At 45.4% G+C, this 12992-nt stretch overlaps 1 protein-coding gene across 4 annotated transcripts in view; it reads right to left on the bottom strand.

The window, feature by feature from the left end:
- Positions 1 to 12992, bottom strand: part of STMN2 (stathmin 2) — a 300139-nt gene that overhangs the window by 137142 nt on the left and 150005 nt on the right. For 2 of the 4 annotated variants that reach the window (XM_030215819.1, XM_030215829.1), the window contains one exon: positions 3760 to 3824. The exons of the other annotated variants lie outside the window; for them this stretch is intronic. In XM_030215819.1, coding sequence (XP_030071679.1) covers positions 3760 to 3778 — 19 coding nt within the window. In that variant the 5' untranslated portion in view covers positions 3779 to 3824. The remainder of the gene's footprint in view (positions 1 to 3759; positions 3825 to 12992) is intronic. 4 annotated transcript variants of the gene reach the window in all.

Here is a 12992-nt window from a genome sequence, read left to right as displayed (position 1 = left end):
TCTCTCTACAATGGAAGCTGCTGCCGGCTAAGTAAAGTGATTATGTTGAATGTCCATGAGTGAAATTTACTAAAAATTAAGGATCAACGATGATTTGCATATCGCTTATATGAAATGCTACAAAACAGCGCTGATGCATTGCATTCTGATGATCCTAGAAAAACAAGATCAATAATGACCTAGGATACATGTAAGAGATGTGTGTTGCTTAATGTGCTACTTTATGAGTCTTAAAGAAACACTTGCTTGGGATTGATTATTGATTTATTTCAGTTGTCCCTGCATACCTAACTGTAGGCAGTTAGGCACATAAATGCTGGTATTCTATAACCTGTGTGCATACACCTCTGACCCGCCCATGCCCCTCCTAGGTCCATGCCTCCCGTGGAGTTGCACGCTCTGGAATTTGAGCGTACTACTACTTATAGAATACCGATGAAGGGCAATTATCACAAAACCATCAATTAGTGACAAGTAGCACCAATTAAACACCAATGACAGCCAATAATTGTTAAGACCAATTAGCCTCTAATTATTCTACTAAGTTATGCACACAACTGACCTTATTCTACAAGTGGTGCGCACAAATTTGCACGCTAATTGGAAATTTGGGCTCACAACTGTCTAGAATTAGGTGGTAAAAATCCAACAACGTTTGTTATTGAAGAGACATGACCTTAATATTAATTTATGATTGAAGCAATGCAGCACACTGGAGACTGGAACGTGTTCAGATGTTTTGGAAAAGTAATAAAGTAAAAATGTAGAAAATACTCTCAACGTAACATTCCTACCATTGGATCTTGATGTATTCAGCCAACAAAAGTCCATTTTAACACTGCCATTTTGTTATCATGGGGCCGATATTCATTCAGACTGTGGGAGGGAGCCCAACTAACTCCCATGGTCAGCAGTCAGCCCGGATATTCAATGCTGAGTCGTTGCCAGTGACTGGCACTGAATATCCGGTTTATTTTTGGTGGTTTAAACATAGCTGGCTAAGTTAATATTTGGAGAAATCTGATTACGTTTAAATCAGACAAAGATATTCCAGCTATTTATGCGGCCCACTCTGGCTGCTTACAATAGCCATATACTCGGAATATTCAGAGATAGCTGGCTATACCACACGATAAAGGCCGGGCATCTCTTAGTCGCTGTCCCCCACTGAATATTGCCACATAGCTGTTTAAATGCCATTTAACCGGCCAGGTGCCATTCCTGGCCGGTTAAATGGTTTTTGAATATTGGAAGGCATAGGTTTTATGCATTAACAAGGTAATTACCTTTCTTAAATTAATTTGCATAGACAAATATATGCATATATATTGAACACATGACCATAGTTCTGTTAAATACATTTGATACGTCTCCTATACCTGTAGAGAAACTAAGCAATTTGAAGCTAAAGAGTAGACTTACTTGAAAGCTTTAGTGGATTTCTCTGTGGGTTCTTTTAATGATCTCAATCATCTTTCTTGCTATAAAAAATGTGTAGATTACCTGCTCTACTGTGATTTCATTAATAAAACACTGATGGGTCCTTCTGTCTATGGAGACAAAATTCCTAAAAGGGGCCTTCTGCAGTGATCAGTCTCCAGCTGACTACAAATTATCAATACTGATTACCAGATTGCTGCAATGGGGAGGGGATGGTGCTCAGCACTGCAGGGCTGGCCACACTCCCATAACTCTTGTCTCACTGTATTTGCATATGCAGCTGTCTTATGCCTTTGTCCAGCAGGGGAGATTCCGGGAGCAGTTTCTTACAGAAAATTTGCCATTTAAGAAAATAGAATACAACATTAACTGGAAACAATTAAAGATGTAGGGCACCTTGTATAACTTTTGATCAAAGGATCGAAAATTAAATGTAAATCTCCCAAAGATATAATTCATTGCTTTGATTTGTAAGAAACTGTTAAAAAATTCTTAGCATACAACTAAATGCAGTTTTAATGAAAACTATTTTTTTGAACCTTACTTTTTTAAATCCATTTTTCGACATATCAAATGTATACTTTCAGCCCCAGAATGTAAAATAAAGCTGAAAAGAATCACAGGCAAATAATGTAGTGCTCCACCCTGATCACTTGTCTGGCTCTCTCACAAAGGGCACTGGTTGATTCAAAGCTTTAAAAAGCATGCAGCGGAGGTGGAGCACAGATCACAATCCATTTTGTACCTCAGATGCTGCACGGCAAAATCCCAGCTTTCTTCATCCCTTCTCACCAAAACCAGTTGATTACAGACCCAAATAGAGCTTGGAAACTCCTCAGAGATCATCTCCATATCAATCTCGATAGCATCAAACTCCATGGCTTTAATATACAGTACAAAATAATGATCTTAAGTCTTCCCTCATATCTCAGTCAGGGCGAGCCCACCTATGTTGCACACGCCCAACAGTTTGATGACGCAGTAATGGCCGCCTTCTTAGAACCTAAATTGGCAACCTCACCTTCGATCTTTCTGTATTAACAATTAAAATAATACTGGATACAATCATTTAACATGAAAGGAAATTAAATTGTGGGGTAGTGTAGGGGGACTCCGCAGGGAGGGGCACTTGGAGTCTGCTTGCTTTAGTGAACCACAGGGTGTGACTGTGAAGGTGGAGAGACGTTTAAGAAAAATCTGCATTTTTTTTTACTTCTAGGAATTTTTTGGGGTTGGGGTGGAGGGTGGGAATTTTCATAGTGGGCGTGGTGGAGGGAGGTGGGCTCTATCCTGGTCACCACCTATATAGCTCTCGAGGTGTGGTTATGGTATGCTAGAATTAGCAAAACTAAATAAAATCATATATAAATCTTTGGGAGCTTTCTAGTGCCAGCAACAAAACAATGCTTTTGGTAGAATAATAGTCTGAGAGCATACTGCCATTTATTGCTAAGTCATCTGGATTTATTGAAAATCATGACTTTTGGCAACTAAATCTTTCAAAGGGATTTTTATATTTCTATTTTTCTCCCAAGTGCGTGTTTTTCAGAGTTAGGTAAGAGTAAATCTCTGATTTGAACTGGGCGAGGGCTCTGTATGGCTGTCTGTGAAAAGGAGAGTAGAGGCAGCTGGGTGGGGTCTGTCTGCATTGTGTTATGTTTTGTGTCATAGAGCTATTGCAGGTGTATTCACCATATGAATGCCTTGTTCAGCACATACACATACCGCACAAAGAAACTGAAATCAGCACCATCCCAGTAATGAAAAGAAACACATTTTCTTTTACCCTATTTTCAAGCACAATGCCCCTAATCTTTAACACAGTCATCTCGGCACTGTATATAAAACATACTGCAGTCCTTGGATCTTTTCAGCCACTGACTGTACAGGGAAGAATTCTGCAATTTTTTTTTTAGATGCGTCTTTACACAAAAATCATTTATGACGCAAACACAGGACACTGAACAGATACCATTAAAGAGCATTGTTAAGCTTCAGATGAGGTTTCGTGGGGATTTTATGCAATTTGCATAATTTTATGCAGATTTTCTACTGTTAACAAGCAGCTTTTCACATAAAATATTGCATAGATTTTAAAAGATGAGACTCAAACTTACCTGCCTAAAAGCACTATTTAACAATCAATTTGTACAAAATAATCGAAAAAAAAGGAGCTTAGGGGGCATGTCAGAGAGCTCAACTGGTTCCATCTATTTCATTTAACCTCAGATTTGCAAATGACCTTGTTTTAAAACAATAAGCATTTTGCACAATATCTCAAGAAACACAAGTTGTATAAAATGAGCCGTGATCTCTTACCCATTGCTGTTTTAGCCATGGTGAGATGTGCTGATGCTCAGAGGCTGTGAAGGCAAGGGGTCCAGCTACAGCAGTGGAGAGAAGGAGAGAGAGAGAAGACTGAACGAGGCACTGAGTCAGAACAGTGGGGCTGTGCGAAAGAAAGATCCAGGGGCAGGAGCGTATGAATAATTAGCACTCTTCTTCATAAGCAGATTGGCTCCAGAGAAGCCCCAATATAATTCCAGCAGAGCTTAAATCTCCATGCACTACATATCGATCCACCAATAGCTGTAGCATCAAAGTGCTAAGGCAGTCTGAAACTGAAATCCTTTCCTGAATAATCTACCCCCACCCCCCTGTTTTAAAACCAATAGTACATTCCATGTAAAATGTCTTATGTCTTGCCGGAAAAGCATGTAGGTGTCGAAAATTGGTCACTTCAGCATGAATAAGGGTTACAAGGGCCTCACTGCGGGGATTGCGAATGACGAAACTTTTCAAATCTAGTAAAATTATTAGTAAGGATAGATTGCAGCATAATTTTTCCTTTCTATTTAACACAAAGTGAAATGTTTCTTAAGTAAATTCTTTTTGTTTTTTTAAATTTGATTTTAATAATTTCTACCTATGCAGGTCTAGGGAAGAAATTTGTGACTCAGCAATCAGATAATTGTAAGACATGATAAAATTGTAAGGAATAATTAGACCTTTTAAATGTAAGTTTTGGAATGCTGTGTGTAGGTGTAAAAACAAGCCTGAGAGCCTGTCTTGATGTGCCCAGTTATATGAGTGCTGGGCCTGTGTGAGCGGGCTCGGGTGGAAAAGCGTCAGTGGAGGGGGGAGGGGCAGGAGGTGCATGTGTCAGTTGGGTTCGGGGCAGAGCACTGGAGGGATTTAAATGCCTGTCTGCCCGGAAACTCAGCTAGCAGGAAATTGGTTGGGAGAGTGGCTGGAGGCGGGACATCAGGGCCCCTTATAAGGACGGCCCCCTCTGAGGCTCAGGGCGTTCCTGATCCTCGGAGGCGGCTTTCTGTTGGCATGGCATCAGGCACAGGAGCTGCAGGGGAGGAAATGCCAGCGGATATTTCCCTCTGTACCAACGACTCTTTAGACCATGGGGAGTGCTCAGAGCAGGTGGGTGTGCTGGAGCCAGTTCCTCCTGCTGCCCGTTGATCTAAGGAGTTTGCGAGGTCTCACTGGGCTCAGGGAGGAAGCGTAGAGTGAAGGCTTCTTCTTCCAGGCCCGGTAAACAGAGGGTAGGGGCAGGGTTGATGGGTTAGGAGGGTCTCCCACTGGGTTCCCTGTTTCTTCTGATGTGGCTGGGTCAGGCTGTGGGTGGGGGCCAGACAGGGGGGCTTGTTAGGGGGAACTAATTTTGTGACCTCTATCCCTCCTTCTACGGCCTCTGCTGAGTCTCTCCTGGTGAAGCAGGCTGCTGGCACTTTAGCAGAGGCATCTGTAGTACAGGCAGGTTTGCCTTCCAAGCACTCTTTTCCTGCTGGGGTACGGGGGGGGGGGGGGAGGGTGAGTGTTCTGCGGTGTCCCCTGGCATTAATACTATGCCTGTTAGTGGCGGGCCGGAGGGTGTGGTGGGTGGCTGTTCCCCTAGTGCAAGTGGGTCCACTGCTGGATGGGGTCTGTGTTCTCAGGGTCCATGGCAGTCTTACTATTGGCCCCCGTGGGTGGCGCCTTCTTTATTTTCCCCCGGCGGGTCATTCAGTGGGTTGGTCCCCTATGCATGGTTGGGGCTTGTGTTTCCCAGGGTCCGCGGGTGGGGCGGTGGCAGAAGTCAGTGAGACTGGTCCTAATGCTGTCCCCTTTTTGTCTTTGCAAGGTCAGAACATTGGGGAGCGAGTGGAGACGGCACTGAGCATGATTAGTCGACAGGCACCCCAGTCAGCAGGATTGAATCATGAAGGAGCGGAGGCCCAGACAAGCGGCTCAGCAGCGACAGGTATGGTGTGGACTCTGGCCCCTTTGGGAACAGTGACGGAGGTGCATCTGGAGAGGTCATCAGGAGATGGCACTGCTGTGGTCCCGGGGACTTCCATGGCAGGTGCTGGAGCTTCAGGATTGGCATCTTCTTCCTCTTCCTCCTCTTCTTCTTCTTCTACATTATCTTTTTCTGCTTCTCTTTCGGTGGGCACCTCCATGTTTTCGGGGTCACTAGTGGCTGATGGGGAGGTGGCGTTGGTGGCCCTTTATGAATTATGGGAGCAGGTCCCAAGCTCATTGCGTAGAAAGATTAGGAGATATATATGTATTGATTTATTTCAGTTGCTGGAAGGGAGGGGGTCCAGGAAAGAGGCAAGCTGAGACTGGGAAGGAGAGAAAAGTGGCAAAAACGGTTCTTAACTGGATGTGATAATTTTTGCGCTTGGCTAGCGTCTCGGGATGCAGGGACTCGGGACAGTATGGCCATTAGCCTTTTAGGACACAGTATTGGATGCCTTTCAGCGGTACGAAAGGTGGTCCTCGTTAAATTACGATGAGGCATTTTGGGACAAGATGGAGAACCTCAATATGTCCTGGGGGACGCAGGATATCAATTTGTGGTTAATCCACATGGCTCGTCGGCCGACCCAGTCCGGAGTAGGGAGAGTGGGCAATGTGGGACCTTCCCTGGTGGTGGCACGGTCCTTTCGTTCCTTGGGTCCGGGAGGAAGTGTCCCCGGGTCGGGAACGGCTGCTCTCTCTGAGATATACTAGTAATTTAACCGGTCTTTTGGCTCTTGCCTGACTGCAAGTTTAGACACGTCTGCTCCGTCTGTGGGCAGGGACATGCAGCGGTTAAATGTCCAAAAGGGCTGGGGGACCATCCACTGGAAAGCCATAATTGGTTTCTCTGGGCCCCTACACTGGTGAGGGTGGAAGCTATGGGGCCCTGGCTGGATTGTTATTTGGTTAGGGATGCAGCTGAGATGTTGGGGAGGGGATTATCTGAAGGTTTTGTTATTCCATTCCAGGGGCAGTTGGTCAATAACTGGGTGTGCAACTCGGTGTCTACCACTCGGCTGCGGGCGGTGGTGCGGCGGAAGCTGGAGGAGGAGATTGGGCTGGCCGGATTGCAGGCCCTTTCATGTCTTGACCTTTTCCAGCCCTTATGCTCTCTCTGTTGGCGGTCATACCAAAAAAAGTGCCAGGGAAATTCCACCTCATTCACAACCTCTTGTACCTGGAGGGTCACTCCTTGAACGCAGGCATTCCCAAGGAATTGTTTTCCACACAATATGCCTCCTTTGACAGTGTGGTGCATATGATACACCAATGTGGGGTAGGGGCGCAATTAGCAAAGGTGGATATTGAGGCCTCATTTCGGCTCCTGCCAGTCTACCCTTCCTTGTTTCCATTGTTAGGGTTTAATTTTGAGGGGTCTTTCTACTTTGATAGGTGTATGCCAATGGGCTGTTCGATCTCTTGCACCTATTTTGAGTACTTCAGCTGTTTGGTACATTGGGTGACGGTGCAGAAGTCCGGTCTTGAGAGTCTGGTGCACTATCTGGATGAAATTCTATTCATTGGAGCGTCGGACGGCATGGATTGTGCCATCTATTATGGGTTTTCATCTGATGCGGGTGATTTTGGCATCCCCTTGGCCTCCGATAAAACGGAGGGCCCAGTCTCTGTTTTAACCTTCCAGGGCATTGAGATTGAAACTCAGCAAATGATTACTCACCTGCCTAGGGAGAAGGTTGTGCAGTTAGAGGCTCAGATTCTGGTGATGTTACAGGCCTTCAAGGTTTCCTTGCATTCAGTGCAGTCACTTGTTGGGATCCTTAATTTTGCATGTCGGGTCATACCGATGGGCCATGCTTTTGCTAGATACCTGGATTTTGCAACTTCGGGTGTAAAGTAACCGCATTATGTGCATTTTTCTGTGAGAGTTCAGCTCGACTTACAGATGTGGCTAGAGTTTATCTCGTCTGTTAACGGTATGTTGGCACTCCAGAGTGCAGAAGGGGGGGGTTCGGGTTTCGGAGTTTACTGTGCAGGTTCTTGGTGTGCTGCCCCATGGCTGGACAGTTGTGATGCATCCGGGATTACGAAGAATATTACTTCCTTGGAGCTCTTTCATTTCATGGTTGCTTGTAAGCTCTGGCCTGAGAGACTGTAGAATAAAAATATTTTGGTGTGGTATGACAATTGGGGGTGATGGAGGTTGTGAACAAACAGGTTGTATGCTGCCTGCTGGTGAACTCCTTGATCAGGGAGCTGGTTCTGCGTGCCTTTGATTGAATGTGCACCTAAGGGTTAGGCATGTTCCGGGAGTTACCAATCAGATTACTGATTCTCTTTCTCGTTTCTAATTTCAGACCTTTTGGGCTCTCGCCTCAGAAGTGGATGTCGATGGCCAGCTGAGCGGACGTGGATGGCCAGCTGATGCCAGTTCATCTTTGGCGGTTAGGAGACCAGAAGCTTTGGGAGATGTTGAGAGCCTCGATTGCACCTTCCACTTGGTAAGCATATATGTTTGGTTATGACAGAGTGCCCAGCTTTTTCAGGAGTGAAGGTTGGACATCGGAGCTGGCATCTGATGAGCTCTTAGCTGCATACATTGCACATGCCAAGGCAAAGGGAATTTCTAAGAGTGGCCTGTTGTGGCATTTGGCCAGTTTTACCTTTTTCAGTAAGACTTTTGGCTGGGGTCAACCATGCTGCAGTTTCTTAGTGCGCAGCTCCTTGAAGAGTTGGTGCAGATCATCCCCACTGGTGCCTGATGCCCATCTGCCAATTACTCATGACTTGCTCGTGTGCCTTTTGAAGGAAGTACCAGATGTTACCTTTTCTGCCTATGAGGCAAGTCTATTCTGCGCGTTCTTCGTGTTGGCCTTTTATGGGGCCTTCAAGGTGGGTGAGCTCATGGATAACTCTAGGACTGCGACTGTGTCTATGGGATTATTGAGGGAGAATGTGTGTCTACAAGGTGATGCTTTGCGCATTCAGCTATTGCGTTCTAAAACCGACCAGAGGGGTGTGGGAAGCACCATTGTGTTAAAGCAGATCTTGGGCACTACCTCTTGTCCGGTGTCCTTGCTGGAGGAGTATTTGGAATTACACCCTTTGGGTACTCACTCCATGTTAGTGCATGCCAATGGCTCGGTTTTAACGAGGTACCAATTTGCGGTGGTTCTGTGCAATTGTCTTGTCAGTGCAGGGGAAGATCTGTGCATGCTTGGCACTTATGTTTTCCACACTGGGTCTGTGACCAGTGTGTGCCAGACTGGCCTTGGGGCGGCGGCCATCCAGAGTATTGACCGGTGGTCATCCCAGGCCTTCAGGGGTTATATTAAGCTCTCCTAAAAAGGAAAGCTGTGGTGATGACTTGCAGTCTTGGCTTTGGGTGCAGTTGGGGTCCAGGCCTGCTCTCCTGTACTATTGCCTTTCCCCCTGTCCTCTGGGCTGTCTATTTTCTCAGGGGGGGGGGAGGGGTGGTTGTTGTGTCTCCTTGCTTTCCCACTTGCTGGTTGCTTTTTAGATGCTGCCTGCTTGATGCGATCAATCTGGATTCTCGGACACTTTTGTCCATAGGGCTGGATGCAGAGTGGCGTGGCATCCTGGAGGAATTTATCTGGGCCTGGTGCGGCGATGGATTTGCATCTCCTCATTGGGAGAGCATGGAATGCTCTGGAGTCAGCTACTCCTTCTTCTGTATCATCTCCGCAGCAAGCCTCAGCACCCACAGATATTAATTATCCATTTGGGCGGGAACGATGTAGACAGCTGGATGAACAAGAGGTTGATTGATACCATCAAGAATGACTTGCAGTTTGTACTATCCTGGTTTCCATTTACTAAGTTGGCTTGGTCAGATATTATCCACAGGCCTACCCGTTTACCAGCGTGCAAGTGGGGATGTGGTCTACACAAAGTCAATCACCAGGTGGCTGTGTGGGCGATGGTGAGGGGGGCTATCACATTAAACATGATTGTGCCAGGGCCTTTTTGCTTGGGACAGGATTCAATTGTTGGATGTGGGTCTGAACCTCTTTCTGAATGATATTCAGGAATTTTTGGAGCACCTTTGTTTTCGAGGACTTTGGTAGGCCGCAGCTTTCCTTTTGGGGGAGAGATCTTTGATGGGTGTCAAAGCCCCCCCCCCTGGCAAAACACCTGAGCTACAGGAGCAGTGGCTCATAGGGGATGAGCCAGGTTATTAAAAGATGGGTCGGGTGACCCTGAGTAATTGTGTGGAGGTCCACACAGGCTGGAGCTCTTCCTGGCAAGGCGAAGCTGGAAGAAGATAAGTGGCAGTAGCAGGAAGCAGATTGGCTGCTTTGCTGTCATGGCAACCAGCAGCTGGAGGGTGAGGTGTTGATGTTTGAACTTTTGCCAGCTGTAGCTCGGGAAGGGGGTATGTTATTTACTGATGTAATATGTTTGGAAGGTGTTAATAAATTTTAAGCTGTGACCTACTGTTATCCCATAATTGTTGTGTATGTGAATTTATTGTCAGGAGGTGGGGGAAAAAGCAGAGGGAAAGTAAATGGGGGTGGGTGCAAGCTCGGCTGTAAAGGTCCCAGATCCAAGTTTTAAGAAGAAGCCCGAGAGCCTGTCTCAATGGGTCCAGTTAAACGAGGGCTGGGACTGTGTGAGCGGGCTCGGGTGGAAGAGCATCAGCAGAGGGGGGGGCAGGAGATGCATGAGTCAGGTGGGTTTGGGGCATAGCATTGGGGGGACTTAAAGAATGCCTGTCTGCCTGGGAACTCAGCTAGCAGGGGATTGGTTGGGAGAGTGGCTGGAGGTGGGTCATCAGGACCCTTTATACAGACGGCCCCCTCTGAGGCTCAGGGTGTTCCTGGAGGTAGCTTTACCACCCTCCCACCCAGTTGTTTGAGTTTGAAGGGGTAGGGCATGAGTATTTTTTGTATAGAATTTTGTCTTTCAGGTGGCATGAGTTGGGGTTGTCGCAGCGGCAAAGAACTGAGCACTGGCTCATGGGGGATGAGCCAAGTCATTAAAAGATGAGTCAAGTGACCTTCACTAATTGTGTGGAGGTCCACACAGGCTGGGGCTCTTGCTGGCAAGGTGGAACCGGAAGAAGATTAGCGGCAGAAGCAGGAAGCGGATTGACTTCTTTGCTGTCATGGCAAGCAGTGGCTGGGGGAGAGGTGTTGATGTTTGACCTTTTTCCAGCTGTAGCTTGGGAAGAGGTGTATGTTATTTACTGATCAAAATCTTTGATAATAATCTTCCATTGTAGTTGTTAATAAAGTTTAAGCTGCAGCCTACTGTTATTCCATAATTGTTGTGTATGTGAGTTTATTGTCAGGAAGCGGGGGAAAAGCAAAGGAAATTACATGGGGGAGGGAAAGTAAAGGGGGGGGGGGGGGGGTGCGAGCCCGGTTGTACAGGTCCCAGATCCAAGTGTTATAGTAAAGCTGTATCATAGGAGATATTGTTGGAAGTGTTAGTGGAAAAGACCACACAGCATTTGGAGCTGTCCGTGGTGCTGAAGCGCTGCAGTTAGCAATTCATACCAACCAGCTAGAAACCTCTTCAGTGAGCAGAGACATAGGAAGTCTTTTACTAAGGCACACTGGCATTTTTAGCATGTGCTAAATGCTAGAGATGCCAATACACTCCCATGGTTGTCTTTAACGTTTAGTACGCACCTATTTTTAGCGTGAGCTAAAAACGCCAGCACACCTTAGTAAAAGACCCCCATATTGTGCCAGGTCATTTCACCCAGTTATGAAGCTGGGGTCATAACAAACAATGGTATCTGCTTCACCTGCAATAGGGTGCAGGGCATAGAGGGTGGTAGTGGGAGTTTAGACTAGGTAAGGGTGTTTAGGGCCTGGGTTTGGTGAATTTCTGGTACCTTTTTTTTTTTTTTAGAAAGCATGATCCCTAAATTATTAATGACATGCAGTCTTTTGTTTGATCAGTGGTGTATTGATTGAATTAATCAGCATTTTATCCATTCTGTGTCTATTGCAAATAGCATAGTAAATCAAGCACAAATTTCCATAAAGTGGGCACTAACCTTTATGCCTCTTCTGACACAACTTTCTGTTTGTGACCAGTCAGAGAGAAAGGCCCAGTAGAGGCCACAGGCAGCTTTTCAGTAACCTATTGGTAAATGCTCTTCCTCATGGGTTTATATCACAATAAGAAGTTGATACACCACGGAACCTGGACCCGACATGATCATGTTTCGCTAAAATTAGCATCTTCAGGGGTCATGTTCAGCTCCTCCATGTGGTTAGGTACTCAACTCCATGGTGTATTAACTTCTTATTGTGATATAAACCCATGAGGAAGAGCATTTACCAATAGGTGACTGTATTATTAATTTGGAAGTGCTGAACCCGGATGTATGTGGGTTGAAGATAGTCGTCCACTTAGAGTTAGTGATTCAAAGGACATTTAACTTCAAGAGAGAACATCTGCAGTGAAGTCCTAAAGGAACGGAATTCATCTTATAAATTTGGACCAGCTTTTCAATGTGGAAAGGACTTATTTATTAGGACGATTAATCAATAGCTGTGTAATTCCATTGTGATGCACTAATCCTTGTTTAGTAACAGTCTGATTTGATATAAACCTTTTGTAATATGGTATGTGTGGATGTGAGAGAATGGTAGTGTATGTGTGTGATAAGAAAATTTTAATGACTATGAGCCAATTTTCTTATAAATAAAAATTAAAGAATTTTTGCATTTTCAATGGTTGTTGGTATGTGAATAATGTATATGTATGAGATATCTCATACATATTCATTATGGTTATTCCCAAAAAAGCCAGCTCTTTCTTCCTTCCTTCCTTCCTCCATATTAGCATATTCATTTGTATATATATATATGTATATATATATATACTAGTAAAAAAGCCCCATTTCTGATGCAAATGAAACGGGGGCTAGCAATGTTTTCTTCTGTGTGCATGTGGGAGTGTGTGTGTCCTTGCCCTCTGGCCTCTCTCCCCTCCCCCCTCTGAGTCCTTCACTGTTACAGAGCCAGCGATTTGATTTCGTGCTCTGCTGTTTTCCTTCACTGACTGTGTTACAGAGAGGGCGGGGCAGACACTCATAGGGAAACTGGATATCTCGCCCCCTTCACACTTCCGGCTGGAGGCTTCATAGAACGTTGGTTTTGCCTTTTATATATATATATATATATATATATATATATATATACACATATATATATATATATATATACAAATGAATATGCTAATATGCCCCGCTCCATCCTTTGCCCCCCCAAATGAAACAGTCAAACTACGCCTATGGTTAACGGGGTGCCTCC

The sequence above is a fragment of the Microcaecilia unicolor genome, chromosome 1 (assembly GCF_901765095.1).
Source record: "Microcaecilia unicolor chromosome 1, aMicUni1.1, whole genome shotgun sequence".
In the NCBI taxonomy this organism is placed as follows: domain Eukaryota; kingdom Metazoa; phylum Chordata; class Amphibia; order Gymnophiona; family Siphonopidae; genus Microcaecilia; species Microcaecilia unicolor.
Note: the sequence above shows the minus strand (reverse complement) of the source record. Positions and strands in the feature narration are given on the sequence as shown.